This window comes from Triturus cristatus, chromosome 10 (assembly GCF_964204655.1).
Source record: "Triturus cristatus chromosome 10, aTriCri1.1, whole genome shotgun sequence".
In the NCBI taxonomy this organism is placed as follows: domain Eukaryota; kingdom Metazoa; phylum Chordata; class Amphibia; order Caudata; family Salamandridae; genus Triturus; species Triturus cristatus.
Genome location: NC_140593.1, coordinates 139,605,683 through 139,619,107, shown reverse-complemented (window position 1 = coordinate 139,619,107; position 13,425 = coordinate 139,605,683). Strand labels below are relative to the sequence as shown.

General features: G+C 41.3%; 1 protein-coding gene across 2 annotated transcripts in view; it reads left to right on the top strand.

Moving 5' to 3' along the window:
• Window positions 1-13,425, top strand: part of PIK3R4 (phosphoinositide-3-kinase regulatory subunit 4) — a 188,811-nt gene that overhangs the window by 82,796 nt on the left and 92,590 nt on the right. For both annotated transcript variants that reach the window (XM_085630648.1, XM_085630647.1), the window contains 5 exons: window positions 2,162-2,383; window positions 3,638-3,811; window positions 6,413-6,558; window positions 9,659-9,862; window positions 12,790-12,991. In XM_085630648.1, the coding sequence (XP_085486774.1) occupies window positions 2,162-2,383; window positions 3,638-3,811; window positions 6,413-6,558; window positions 9,659-9,862; window positions 12,790-12,991 (948 nt within the window). The remainder of the gene's footprint in view (window positions 1-2,161; window positions 2,384-3,637; window positions 3,812-6,412; window positions 6,559-9,658; window positions 9,863-12,789; window positions 12,992-13,425) is intronic.

Genomic DNA, 13,425 nt, shown 5'->3' with positions numbered 1-13,425 from the left:
ACCCAGAAAGAGCACTGATCTTTTACATCGATCGTACCACAGACCAACTTTTTGTGAGGTTGGCCAGGTGAAAAAAGGCAAAGCAGTGCAGAAACAGACTATCTCCATCTGGATCGTACGCTGCATTAAGATCTGCTGCGTATTGGCTAAAAAGCAGCCTCCAGAAGGTCTGCAAACCCATTCTACCAGGGGCAAAGCTGATCCGGAGGTGGGCACGCTGAGTCCCTGTCCGGAACATCTGGCAGGCAGCTGCATGGGCTGAGCTACATACGTTCACAAACCACTATTGTCTGGACAGCCAGGTTCGCTAAAAGGGGCATTTCACCTGCTCTGTCCTACAGTATTTCTTGGTTTGAGCCATTTCACAGACTCACCTCCTAAAAGGTCCTGCTCTGGAATCTGTTAAAATGGCAAGGAATCTACAATTAGAAGGCTCTATCAGGAGAATAACAAGTTACTTTCCTTTGATAGTGCCATTTCTGGTAGGGACTGTTACCTAACTTCAGATTCCTTACTGACCCTCCTTTCCTCCTCGTTCTGTGAATTGGGCTGTATCCGTTAATAAGATCCCAAGTCTAGGAATCAGCACACTGTTCAAAGCCGATTTGCTCTGTGATGGGGGCTAGACAGCTTTGAAAGCAACCGACTTCAGCGGGCGGGAGTGGTGCCTCATTTCTGGAGCAGAATGGCATCAGTACATAGCTGTAGGGTGCCACCTACTGGAGTGAAGAGGTAGTGCTCAAAAGTGCCCATAGCCAGTCTGAGGCCTGGGAAACGTTTCAAAGGTGAGGAATCTGTAGTTACGAGTCCCTTCCAGAAAGAGCGTTAACAAAGGTAAATAATTTGCTGTTTATAGATCTGTATGAACACACACAGGCACGCTTTTGTGTGATGCAGAGGCAGCAATGGTGCCTTTGTAGTTAAGTTTGACCAAACACTTCTCATAGACACGCTGTTTTGGCTGTGCTCCAATTTGACCAATTTCAACCAAATATAGCAGATGAATAAATGTAGGCAGGGTCACTGGAATTATGTGGCAGGGAAGGGCCAACATTTGCCGCAAGCGCAACTAAATCATCCAACTAGAAAAGGTAATTTATGCTACATAAAAAGGCACAAATTATGGCAGTTTGACTTACTTATTTGATTTGAGCACTATTGGGACAAAGGTTGCACCCATTAATATTAGTTTAAAACCTCAGTTGAGCAATCAGCAACTGAAAGTTGATAATTTCACCTTTACAAAGGGTCTTTTATTTAGCAGCAACCAGTGTGACAGTGTTTTTAGTAACTTTTGATACGTTTGAGCTGGAAACCTTTTTTTTTTTTTCTTTCTAAAATCTTCAAATTATGCAGCAGATGGTGGATTGTGTGGCAGTTGCAGCAAATTCGTAATTATTGGAAAATGCAGAGGCTGCATACTCGTATAATTACTATGGTTATGAGTATGGGTTACTCATCTAATGGTGCCAGACTTCGCAAAGATTGATCAAGTGAGCCTAAGTCCTGAGGGTGGGGATCTCAAAAAGTGTTTTTTTGGGGTGCAAAATAATTCTCTTAGAAAACAGCTGCTATGAGTAACTCAAAAAAAGGTGAATGGAAATCCACAAAATTTGGAAGACTTGGCATACGTTGGTGTCATTTTTCACATTTAGTGATTTTTAGCCAACCCATTTTCTTGAAAAAACTGAAAGTCATTTTTATTTATTTATACTTTTACAGGTGAACTTCCATATTTTTAGGCATTGTGTTGTAGACACAGATGCCCCCATCTACCATAACTAAACCTAACTAATGGTTTTTAGTGAATGTGTAGTATGTATGGGAACTGTCAATCAAAACTAATGCTGGAGTCATGAATATTGAGTAGTTAAGGTCAAAATGTTAAACACACAAGTAAAATTGCATGCTTTTGTTGGTAATATTCCTGCTTTCAGATCTGATTAGCCAAATGTTTGTTTCTAATTAGTTATCCACATTCCAGTTTATATCAATGTATTAATCCTTATAATTGTAGATCAGATGTGTAAGTTCATGCCCAGTGACATGTAAGCAATCCTCAGAAACTGAAAAATGCATAGTATACTATACTGTTATTCACACAGGCATACAAAACTGCAATGCACCACTCTTCATTCCTCCCATGTATATCTTTTTTCAGAGTTGCAGGCCCTTCATGAAATGGTCCAGCAGAAAGTTGTGACATTGCTTAGTGACCCAGAAAATATTGTTAAGCACACCCTCATGGAGAATGGCATAACGCGCTTGTGCGTATTCTTCGGGCGTCAAAAGGCCAATGATGTACTCCTATCCCACATGATCACATTCCTTAATGACAAGAATGACTGGCATCTCCGTGGAGCCTTCTTTGACAGCATTGTTGGTAGGTACCTGGTCTTCTATTAATAAAATGTAGTGGAATGATCTTGTATTTTCCTTTTGATTTAGTGATCCATGTCCTACTAATTACAATGGAAATGATGAAAGAATAAAATCTATAAGTTAAAACATCGGTCAAACTTGTGAAAAATCAAATAGAGCTGAGATCTAGAAAAGGGGCGCTTTTTAGGCACCCATGGAGCCCTGCGTGCCGAAGGATAGCGTAGGACCTGGAAAAAGTGAGAGACAATGGGAGCTAAACTTGAGTGTTACTAAGCTGCTCGCATCATATCTCCCAAGTGTGTGTTAGTAGAACCATCAAAGGTAGAAGAGAGTAATAAAGTATGTTCATTGTATTTAGAGATTGATATCCATGGCACTCTAAATATGGTGGCCAGGCTATCCGCAACTTTAAGCCTGCTACATTTTAAATTGGTTCTACAACCTTAACATAAACCTGAGGAAAGCTTGTTGGGATATCAGCTAGAGTCGTTTCTAGATGGCTTAATTTAATTAGGACATATAGGACAATCAATGGAACTGTTTGCTCTCACAAGCCTTCGCAGAATCTTTTCTTTCTTTGGTGTAAATTCTAATCAGATGCTTCAGACAGTCTCCTTTGTAAGACATTAAATCCAGGCTTCTGAGAGTGACTGATGTCTAATGGACTGTTTCTCGGGTGTTTAGTGGTGGAGGAATGCCAGTGACTTGTGTTTTAACGCTGGCTGTACATGTAAGTGCTCTTACCTTTAAATACATCAAGCTCACAGACTTTTTCTCAACCCATCAATTATCCACAGACTGGACCCTCACGGAAACTAAATGTTATTTAGGTTTTGGTGTCATCTTTGAAGACAATCCAGAGATGTAACAATATATATCATAGGAAGCGACCAGTTGTAAAATAGTTTCTTGGTAAGCTTGAACCCGAAGGTAGTGGCCAAAAACTATAAATAAGACACCAACTCTATTGTTATGTACTATGTGTTGGATTACCAGGCCATCGGATCACCAGAGTGAAATAATATTCATAGAGTACATTTCTCTGTTATGTAGAGATATCCTAAATGTTATTTACTTTTATCTTGATCCCGACCATTAGTTGACTGAAGTAGACAATCATGTTAACTACCCCTGGTTAGTGAACTGTCTGTTTTGTAGCATAAACATCTTTTTTTTTTTTATATAGTCCAGTCATGTGGGCATCTAGATCTTCTGCAGTAAAAAGTCTTTGGTTTATCCCCTTATCTTCTTGCAGGCGTTGCAGCTTATGTTGGTTGGCAGAGCTCCTCGATTCTGAAGCCACTGCTTCAGCAAGGCCTAAGTGATGTTGAAGAATTTGTGATTTTCAAAGCTCTAAATGCCCTTACCTGCATGTGTCAGCTCGGGCTTTTACAGAAACCACACATCTATGAATTTTCAAGTGATATTGGTAAGTTTTTAAGCCAGGGGTTCTGTAAAACATGTTTGAGCGTCAAGCGCTTGAAAAATATCTAGTGACTTATATCAACAATCAAAAGACAGTGCCTCTGATAGCCTACCAGAAAAATGATCTATTTTCAATCGTTCAGTTTTGGTGAAAGAGAAAGATTGTGAAAATGATGGCATGTATTTGTTATGGTTCAGTAGCAACAGCAAGCAAACACTGTGGCATTATTAACAATTACTTCACAGTAAAATTGTGTGAAAGTGAATGAAAGTAATTTATTAAGCACAAACAGCTACCCTGTAGGGCATGTTGGTGCTATTGAGAATACACTTGGAGAGTATAGTATGTATAAAAGTTTTTGAAAGATTTTTGTGAGACTAGTGGAGGGTTTTTGATTTGGCTAAAAGTAAGGCTCTTCAAATGTTTCTAGTATTACTCTTGTTAAATGTGATTGGACTACATTTCAGCTGAGGCTGAGTGATTACTGCCAAGTATTAGTCTTCACAAGCATTACAGTGCCTGGAAGCTAAACAAGTAGACTGCCTGAGCAAGATGGCCGGGAAAGTAGTGAGGAAGGGCTGGGTGGGCGGGCATATAATGGCAGAAAATAGAGTGCAGGAGAAGAATCTCATAATTGAAAAGGAGCACGATGGAAGAGACATAAACGTGTAGTACAGGACGGGGGAAGGTAGAAAATTACACAGAAGGAAGCAAAACCATGGGCAGGTTGGCCTTGGCTTGAAGCAAACATACAAGAGAATCAAAGCGTTTTCAAAATGAAATAGATGTATGTACAAACCTGGGGCAATAAACCAGATTATGGAAAACAGTATGGCAGTACCATAGCTAAACAATAGATGCTTTTTTCTGCAGTCTTTTTTATTGATAAAGTTAAGGTAAGTGTACAAAAATGGAACCAACCCTGTATACTATCCCAAGGCTTTGTAATTCTCCACCAATCACTCAACTTCTACTTGACTGACTGCCTTTTATATAAAGAAAGCTGAAATATGCAACAGTATCCTATTACAATATTCTGGTTGTAGTCTTATCGACTAAGGAATATTACGATACCTTAGTTACATAGGCAAGTTGGAAAGGGCCAAATTATTCAAACAAGAGTGTGTATAGGGAAGTATAGGTTTACTATTCTTAACTGCATTTACAAATCATATATATCATCCAGGTATATTAATATGGAGTTAGGTATAGGAAATTTAAACATACCCATTTGTATTTTTGTCTTCAATATTTTCGGTGTTCATAATCTTGAGGCAGAGCAACTGAGCAAGCTATCATCCGTGTTTCATGAGTGGGAGTCATAGCAGAGCATGCACCTGGTCTCATTTTTGCCAGGTGTGGGAACGTGTACCTATTTATGTTATCGGCCAACAACAGATGCCCATTTCTTGCTCCCTGGAAGGTGCCTGTGTTCTATGAAAATGCCCAGAGCCTGGATTGGTCCTTTGTTATTAATTAGGTATTCTCCCATCCTCCTAATACAGTGGGATATTTGGAAAATAAGACCGCACAGTGCTCATGTCATTCTAATCACCCCAGATTAAGTTTGTCACCTCTGGATCTCCTGCAGTTTAGTAGCGAGTCCCCATCACGCCTCACTGTACAGCACACTTTATGGCTACAATGTGTATTCCATACGCTGTACCCGAGCATGGTCTTGTTAAAGTTTTTAGTCCAGAACTTAGGAGGCTATCGTTGACGGCATATGATTTACCCACAGAGTACCTTGATGTCCTTGTACATGTTAGAAGCCCTTTTACAAGAAGTATGTATTCTAGCAGGTTGGCAATTTTTGCTTGATGGTATGAAGAGATTTTGGATCCTTCGTATTCTGGAATATTAGGGATCCTTACATTTGCATTGCCTGTCGTAGAAAGATTTGCATGTAGGAACTGTGAGAGGTTACCTGGTGTCCTTTTTGGCTTGCATCTTCTCGCCTGACAAGGCGAGGCACAATCTTATCATGCAGGCTCCTTTTTAAGTGGTGCGTTAGGAAGGGTTCATACAAGAATTCTACAACGTTCAATTACTAGCCTTCTTTCTTCTGAATATGATCGCTCCTACAAACGCCTTTTCGCTCTGTCTCCTCCTGGCTTGAGAATGGTGTTTTGGTTTATCCTAGTTACATTGGCTTCACTGGTTGCGTCTTTAGCCTCTGTGTGGCAAAGACAAACCGGTTGGATCTGGGCTCACCGATGCCAATAGCATAATTTATAGAGGATTCATTGCCGGTCTTGTGACTCAACCTACACTGCTGTTGAGTGCAGACTTGCTCTGTTGGGATACTGCTACAATCTTGCAGAGATCCAGTCTGACATCTGGGTTAAGGTTTATACATGGAATCTGTGGAACTGTTAAATGTATCAGAAAGAACTTTACCAAAAGTAACTTAATATTTTCTGCTTCCAGTATTTTAAAACTAATTGTAAAATATGTGGACTGTTAAATATTTCTTATAGAGTTTCAAACGGTTTGATTTGAAAGATAATGCTCCTGTACCATTTTCAGACTTTTTGCATTAACATTTGTAGTAAATCTAAATATTATTCCTTCTGCTAATTTGCCTTGTGTTTGTCTGCTCAGCACCTTTCCTATGCCATTCAAATCTGTGGATCCGATATGGTGCTGTGGGATTTATCGCCACTGTGGCGCAGCATTTGAACATTGCTGATGTGTACTGCAAGCTTATGCCATATCTGCATCCTTTCATTATGCAGCCGATCATCCAGGTAATCTCATCAAGCAGATAATAAATTGCAGTGCATGGTAAAATGTTTTTGTTGTGCGCTTCGCAACCACAAGTGCAGACGTGTATCAATTGTGCTTCTTACTGATTTGTATGGACTGCTAACCTCCTATTACAAGGATGATCTGTGAAGGAACCTGAACATGGTTCCATTTTCACTCTTGCTGTGTTCTCAGATGAATACGAAAAGCATCACAAAGCCTGTTGAAGTTGTATAAAAGAAAGTTTTTTTTCTGCCTAAATCATTAAATGCAAAAACATTTAGAACTTGCGAATTTCTACCAGGATCCATCGATTTTTTTTTGTGATTTTTTTTAAATTTAAAAAAAAAAAAAAATGTTTTTAATTTTTTTTTTAAAGGCATGTCCTTAAACAAGTGCATGATTAATTTAAAATTAAGCACACCGACATTGTTCGCTCTGAACTTTGCTTTACTTGTTTTTCTTTCTATCTGCATGATGCCTTTTCAAAGCAAAAATGGAAGAATTTCTACAATGTAATATAGTAATTTATTGCTTCTTGAATTTCAATTATTTTACATTTTCATTTGTAAATTCATCTAATACAAGCCTCAATTCATTTCCGATGCTTATATCTGAATGTGAATTCTTCCCTTATATCATACTAGCCTGTACAGTATCCAGCAGGGAGTGGTTCAAGTGGAGTGGGGAGAAGATATAGAAATCAGCTAACAGCTCTTTGTGCTCTGTTGAGGTGATTTTTCAGAGAGGAACATATCGTAAGAGTTTTCCTCTGCATCCCTGAGGTCTTCTAAACTTGCTGATGCTTTCCTGGGGTATTCCTGAGAATGGACTGTCTTCTCTTCTCTTCATAGTGTGACACTTGCCTCTATTTCCAGAAGCAGAAGACCACTCGCTGGTCTGCTTGCCCAAACCACCTTCTTTTCAGTGCCTTCTGTCCTGAGAATCTATCCAGGGTACATCTGCTTCACAGACCGATCTGAAAACTGTTAGAACATTTTACACTTTAACACTCCAGTAGGAAGCTGTCTCTTTATATAGTGGACCAAAAAGAGGTATACTGTGCAAAGAGTCCAGACAAAACCCAAAGGAATTACAGAAGCAACAATGACACCCCAAATGCTCTCTTTTGTGGTAGTGTGGGTGAGCAGTTAGGCTTATCAGAAGGTAGTGCTAAGCATTTTATTGCACACACTAGGGCAGTACGTGAGACACACTCATTAAAGAAATCCAACGCCAATTATAAAAATAACACATACTTTTATATGAATTTAAATACAAAGATCATTGGAACCAAGTATTTTTCGAGTTGTGAAATTTTCCAGTTTTCAAAAGTTGGCAGTGCAATGTTTGGGGGCAGTAATGTTATTCTGCGGGGTAAAACGTGCTGCATTCGGGCACTTGACAGCGACTTACAGGACTTTTCTCCAGGTCTTAAGGTGAGTATAGGGAAAGGTCCAAGCCACACCAATAGGTCATCTTGGGAGGCTCTGGGGAGTCTGGGTGCAGAGTTGTGTTAAGGTGTTGGGTGTCCCATTCACTTCAATGGGAACGCTCCGGTTAGGAAGAGGCTGCAAGCTGGGACTGAGGGACCAGTCCGGGGCAACCCACAGGGGGGTTCTGTGCTGGAGTCGCTCGAGGTTAGAGGGGTCCTGCAGAAAGAGGCTGCAGGCGGTGACTGCAAGTCCAGTCTAGGCAAACCCGAGGGTGGGCTTTGCTCTTGTGGGTCTGAGGACCCTTTAGCACCATCACCTCTTTTGGACTCGGGCTGTGGAGCATGGGTGCCTAGGTACTTTGAAGTGTTGGTGTCTGGACTGGACACAACAAGCCTTGGCTGCTGAAAGAGGTCCAGTACCCCAGGTATTGGCACTGTGCGACTCAGCGGTCAGATCTGGCATCCCCACACTTGGAGGGAGGATGGATCTGACCTGCAGGAGCACTGATAAGTCTTCCTGGGCAACTGCTACATCGATAGTCATGGTGAGTGGCAGGTCGATGAACCGGGTCTTGTGTCTTTGATGCCTGCAGCTGCAGGGGAATAGCTCCTCTACTCCAAGGGAGTTTCTTTGGCAATTTGCGAAGTACTGGGTGCGCTCCGAGTTTATTGCAGTCTGCACAGCAGCAGGACGAGTCGGTTGCTCCATGAGGGTCGAGTGCAGCAGGCAGGCTGGGAAGGTTGGAGCCAAGTCAGTTGTGCTCCTCAGTTCTTGGGTCAGCAGTCTTCTAGATCCGCTTCTTCTTTTGTGTCCGTTGAATCTCAAGTCTTAGTATCAAGGGGTCCCCTAAATACTCAATTTAGGGGTGTTAAGGGGAGTGAGGGGTAGTAACCAATGGGCTACTTATCCCTGGTGTCACTACACCCCCTAGATGACCACTTCTTTGGGGAGTGGACATCACTCTGTCCCAGATTTCCTAATTTCGCCACACACAATATCTTGGAATTTCTAAATTTGTGTTTACTTCAGGCTTGTTCACCCTAGAGGTGTGTCCGGCCTGGCAGTACAGCACGCCTCCTGCATAGCTAATTTTCCCACCTTTCCTGGTGCCAGATGGCCCAGGGCGTGGCATCTGCCCTGTCGGGGAAAGCCTTGGGTCGCATATCAAAGGTGGCAAAGGCCTTTGAAACATCCTGCCTTGATATGCTGATTTACCAGCCTTCCTGGGGGAGGAGGTGATAACTGCTCCCTAGAGCAGGTATTGTTTCTGTCCTCTGAGAGCAGAGCTCTCACCTCCTAGGTAGTCAGAAACTCGTCTGTGGTGGCAGGCTGCACCAGTAAGCCAGCACACTAGAAGGCTAGTAGGGTACAGGGAGTACCTCTAAGGTACCCCCTGGTGCTTGTATTAATAAATCCATAATTGGAATCAGGGTGGATCTATTAATATGAGGTGTTTGATACCAAACACCATATGTTTCAATGAAGCCATTATGTAACTGGGGAGCTGGTTTTGACCAGCGCCCAGGACATACAAAATGTATTTTAAGGTTTAAATATTGATGAGGCTTGAATTGTAGCCCTTCTATCGTTGCCATCTGAGTTGTTGGTTTTCTCTATTACTGTTGTAAAGCCTTTTTTTCAAAAATGTTCCTTATCTGAATGCCAGATCGACAAGGAGATTGTCCTGCTGAGTGTGCTGAAACCACCAGTCAGCCGTTCCATCTATGATTATGCTTTACGAGCCAAGAATATCGCCAGCCTGTTCAGCCATCTTCATCTGAGGCAGCAGAAACGGAATGGTATACTCCCCGACTGCCCACCTCCCGAGGATCCAGCTATCGCGCAACTCTTGAAGAAGCTATTGTCACAGGTTGGTTGGAGAAATGTATGGTGAGTGATCATCATGTGCATCATGAATTTGTGTGGGAATCTAAAGTCCTTCATTGTATCTATGTGGACTTGTATAGTGTAAACCTACCTGGTAAGTAATAGATCGCTGTTCAGTAGAGGCAAGGTACAGTGCATCCAGGGGTAGTAAAAGATGGGTAAAGATGAAATGGTGCGTCATGTAGAACCAGTAATGCAGGGGCCTTAGTGATGAACATTTCAGTATCCACTAGCGGCTGATACCTCAGAATGTTTTGTTTTCAGGCAATACCTATTTGTATTTTGTCCACTCACAAAGCATTTTGTGGCTGTCTGTTTCTAGCACCTGTGATGGCTGTGTTGTGTGTGCTACCTTTTTTATTTATTTGTTATAACATATTTTATTGATTTTGTAAAACAGCATCACATCTAATACAACCAGCAACCCTCCCCTCCCTATACACTGTCTCCGGTCACCATCCTTTTGCCTGAGTCCCCCTCTCTCACCTTCTGGTTGTGTGCTACCTTCTTGATTCCTGTAATAAATCTGTCTCTCTGATGCCTGCTTCTTTAGGTGGTAAGTTGTTTTCTGGCAGTGGGGTCTCTCAATTCTCTGCTAAGTGCTCATGAGCAGGGTGTACAGAAAGGCTGGTGAATGGGAGCAGTGGTTCAGTCATTGCCCTCCTAGTGGGGTGTGTCTTTGGGTACATTTGTGTGTGCTGGTGAGAAGTGTGATTGGGTGGTGGGGGAGAGCAGTAGAACATGAGTACTGTTTGCCTTGGTGAATGTGCCTTTAGTTGTAGAGCAAAACAGTGTCTGTTGTATTGCCATGCCCCCAGAGGACGGGGGAGAGAAATGCCAAAATTCAATCTTTTCCATTGGATTGCTTGTGAAATCACTTTGTAGCAACACACGCTATAACTTTCTCTGCACATTTCTATCACTTTCTTAGATGTGTCTTGATGAGAAAGGAACACCTGCATAATAACTCCGTTTGTGCCCGAAAATGTGCCCTGAATTGCTAGGAAATGCTTTGCCTTACACAAGACTGGCAGAAAGCCCTGATGTGTTTCTTGATGTTTGGCTGCTACCCGTAGGGTTTAGCTTGAGTTGACAAGCTCATGTGTGAGGTGATACAATGGCTCAGTGAGTTGTAAGAATTCCCTGGTGATATCGGTGTGTGAAATAGAGGGCACAGATTCAAATTACAGACAGGCCAGTTTAGCTTTTTATCGTTTTGACATTGATGAAATGCTTGTATGTGTGTGTTGCTATTTGTATAATTCTAACCTAGCTGTGGTGAAACAGGGCGCTGTACATTAATGGGGTTGTGGAGATATGATAGAGGATTGTGTGCATGAAGTGTGAATTTTACACATTTGTCCTGTGGAATTTCATTATATTTAGTGGTCTACGATTGAATGAGATTGAGCGTGTTCACATTTTTAAGTACAGTGGCATTTCTAATTTTAAGTTAAGTGCCAAATGGGATTAGAACCCTGGTTTTAAAGTTGGTAGCATAGCCACTAGACCAATATGATTGGCAAAAAGTTTCGGATGGAAACTTGGTTGTCTAGTTTGGTGAGTGTAACTTCTGTTATTTTTAGTACAGCCACTTTTTACACTCTTCATCAGTAAATGCCATGTGGTAATCAAATTATTGCCGTCTCTTTTTGTTATTTACTGACCTTGCCTATCGATTTGCTTAATTTTGGTGCGCTCTTCATATAAAAGCTTATGCCTATGAAACTGCACATGTTAAGAGAGCCTGTTCTATTGCTAATGCCTTAAGGCCTGTTACCCAAGCATCTATTACCAGGATGTGATGTGGTGTAGTGGCTGGGTTGTCACTTGTGGTGCAGGAAGACGGCACTACTCATCTCAACTTTCCCAGCTTAAGGCTCCTCTTTTGTATGAGGAGAGAGCCTTTTCTGATCAGCATAGTGCGGAGGACAGTCAAAACCTAGTTGTCTGTAGTGTTCCTTTCGCATGTCTGGGTAAATCTGACTTCTCGTCACTTCTTTATACACTTTATCTACGATTCCTGGAAAAAAGCACTTTTTTCACAAAGCCATTTTCAAATCTACTTGTGAAGGTTGCTTCTGTAACCAGTAAAAAAATATGCTTTGTATTGGCAAAACCTGTGTTTTTTTGCACAAGCATTATGATTTACTTATTACATCAGTATGGTGTGATGTTAGTGTATGTAAATCTGCTGACTGGGTAGGAACTTGGCATTGCCTTGCAATTATGGGTAACAACCACAACCATCAGAGAGCTTGGGTATTGGCAAACCTTTGGCATGAGCCTACCTTGCATACCATTGGATATTTACTTCTGTAATGTGCTGAAAATGGGGAGGTAACATTCTCAAAATTATTCATTGTAGGGTTGGGATGGGAGGGTGTTTCTTCATGGGGAACATTTTTGCACTCTTGTATTACATTTATAGGTATGTAAATATACAAAAGCTACATTTGTACATATGTAAGTGGTAAAGTGAGTGCCATGAGATTTTTTTAAAAAAATGTTCTACAATTATTTCAAGGAATCTGCAACTGTTGCACATTCTCTATGAGGAATTGATGAATCCGCTCAATTCCATGGTAGCCAGAAATGCACTCCAAATGTAGGTGCATACCTGTAGAAATAGGTTTCTTGGTACGTTCTAAAAATTGGTCTTTGTTTTGGATTCATAAGAGCAGTGAACTCCTGTTTGCCCAAAATAAGCACTTTTCTCACACAGCAAATTAAACCATGTTTTTGACTCTGCATTTTCTGTCATGTTAATTGTAACTAAGCGAGCATCATGAATTCCTTGAAACTACCTATGACTGCTTAAGGTGTATTATGGATATTTCACACTGGAGATGTGCACAGCCTTTTGCTTTAGTTCGTTATTTTCATCTCCTGTCCTGTGCTTTTTTGCAGGGAATGACAGAGGGAGAGGAAGATCAACTTTTAGCATTGAAAGATTTCATGCTGAAGTCAAACAAGGCGAAAGCCAACATCATTGACCAGAGTCACCTTCAAGACAGCGTTCAAAAAGGAGTGATTGATCTGTCGTTTCTGGGACTCAGTGGGAGACAAGTCGATCTAGTTAAAACCAAACTAGAAATCGATGAGAAGCGTGGTCAGTGGAGTTCTTTGTTTTGAGGGTGTTTTTATTTTTAAATCCTCTTATTCTCATGTTAGCAGAAATGTATCACATAATATTAATTAAAATCATTATAAGCCCAAAATCTCTTGTTTATTAGGGTTTCTTTGCTTTGATGGTTATGCCTCACTCCAGAAAGGGTTTCTTTGTCAGGCCTCTGGCTTATAGAATGCACTGGTCCTATTAACTGCATGAATTTGATGAAAACATTGCTTACAGTTGAGCCCCTAAATCCCATCTATTTCCAATAGTCAGGAGGCATTGATCTACCCAATCTTGGAATTGGAGCTTCTGTGCCTCAGAAATGAAAGGCCACTTGGTGTCATATGTTGGCCTCCAGAGCCCGCATTTTGACAAGTCTAGTACTTCTCAGGAGTGCTGAGTCCAGTTGAATGAGCCATTGAACAGTA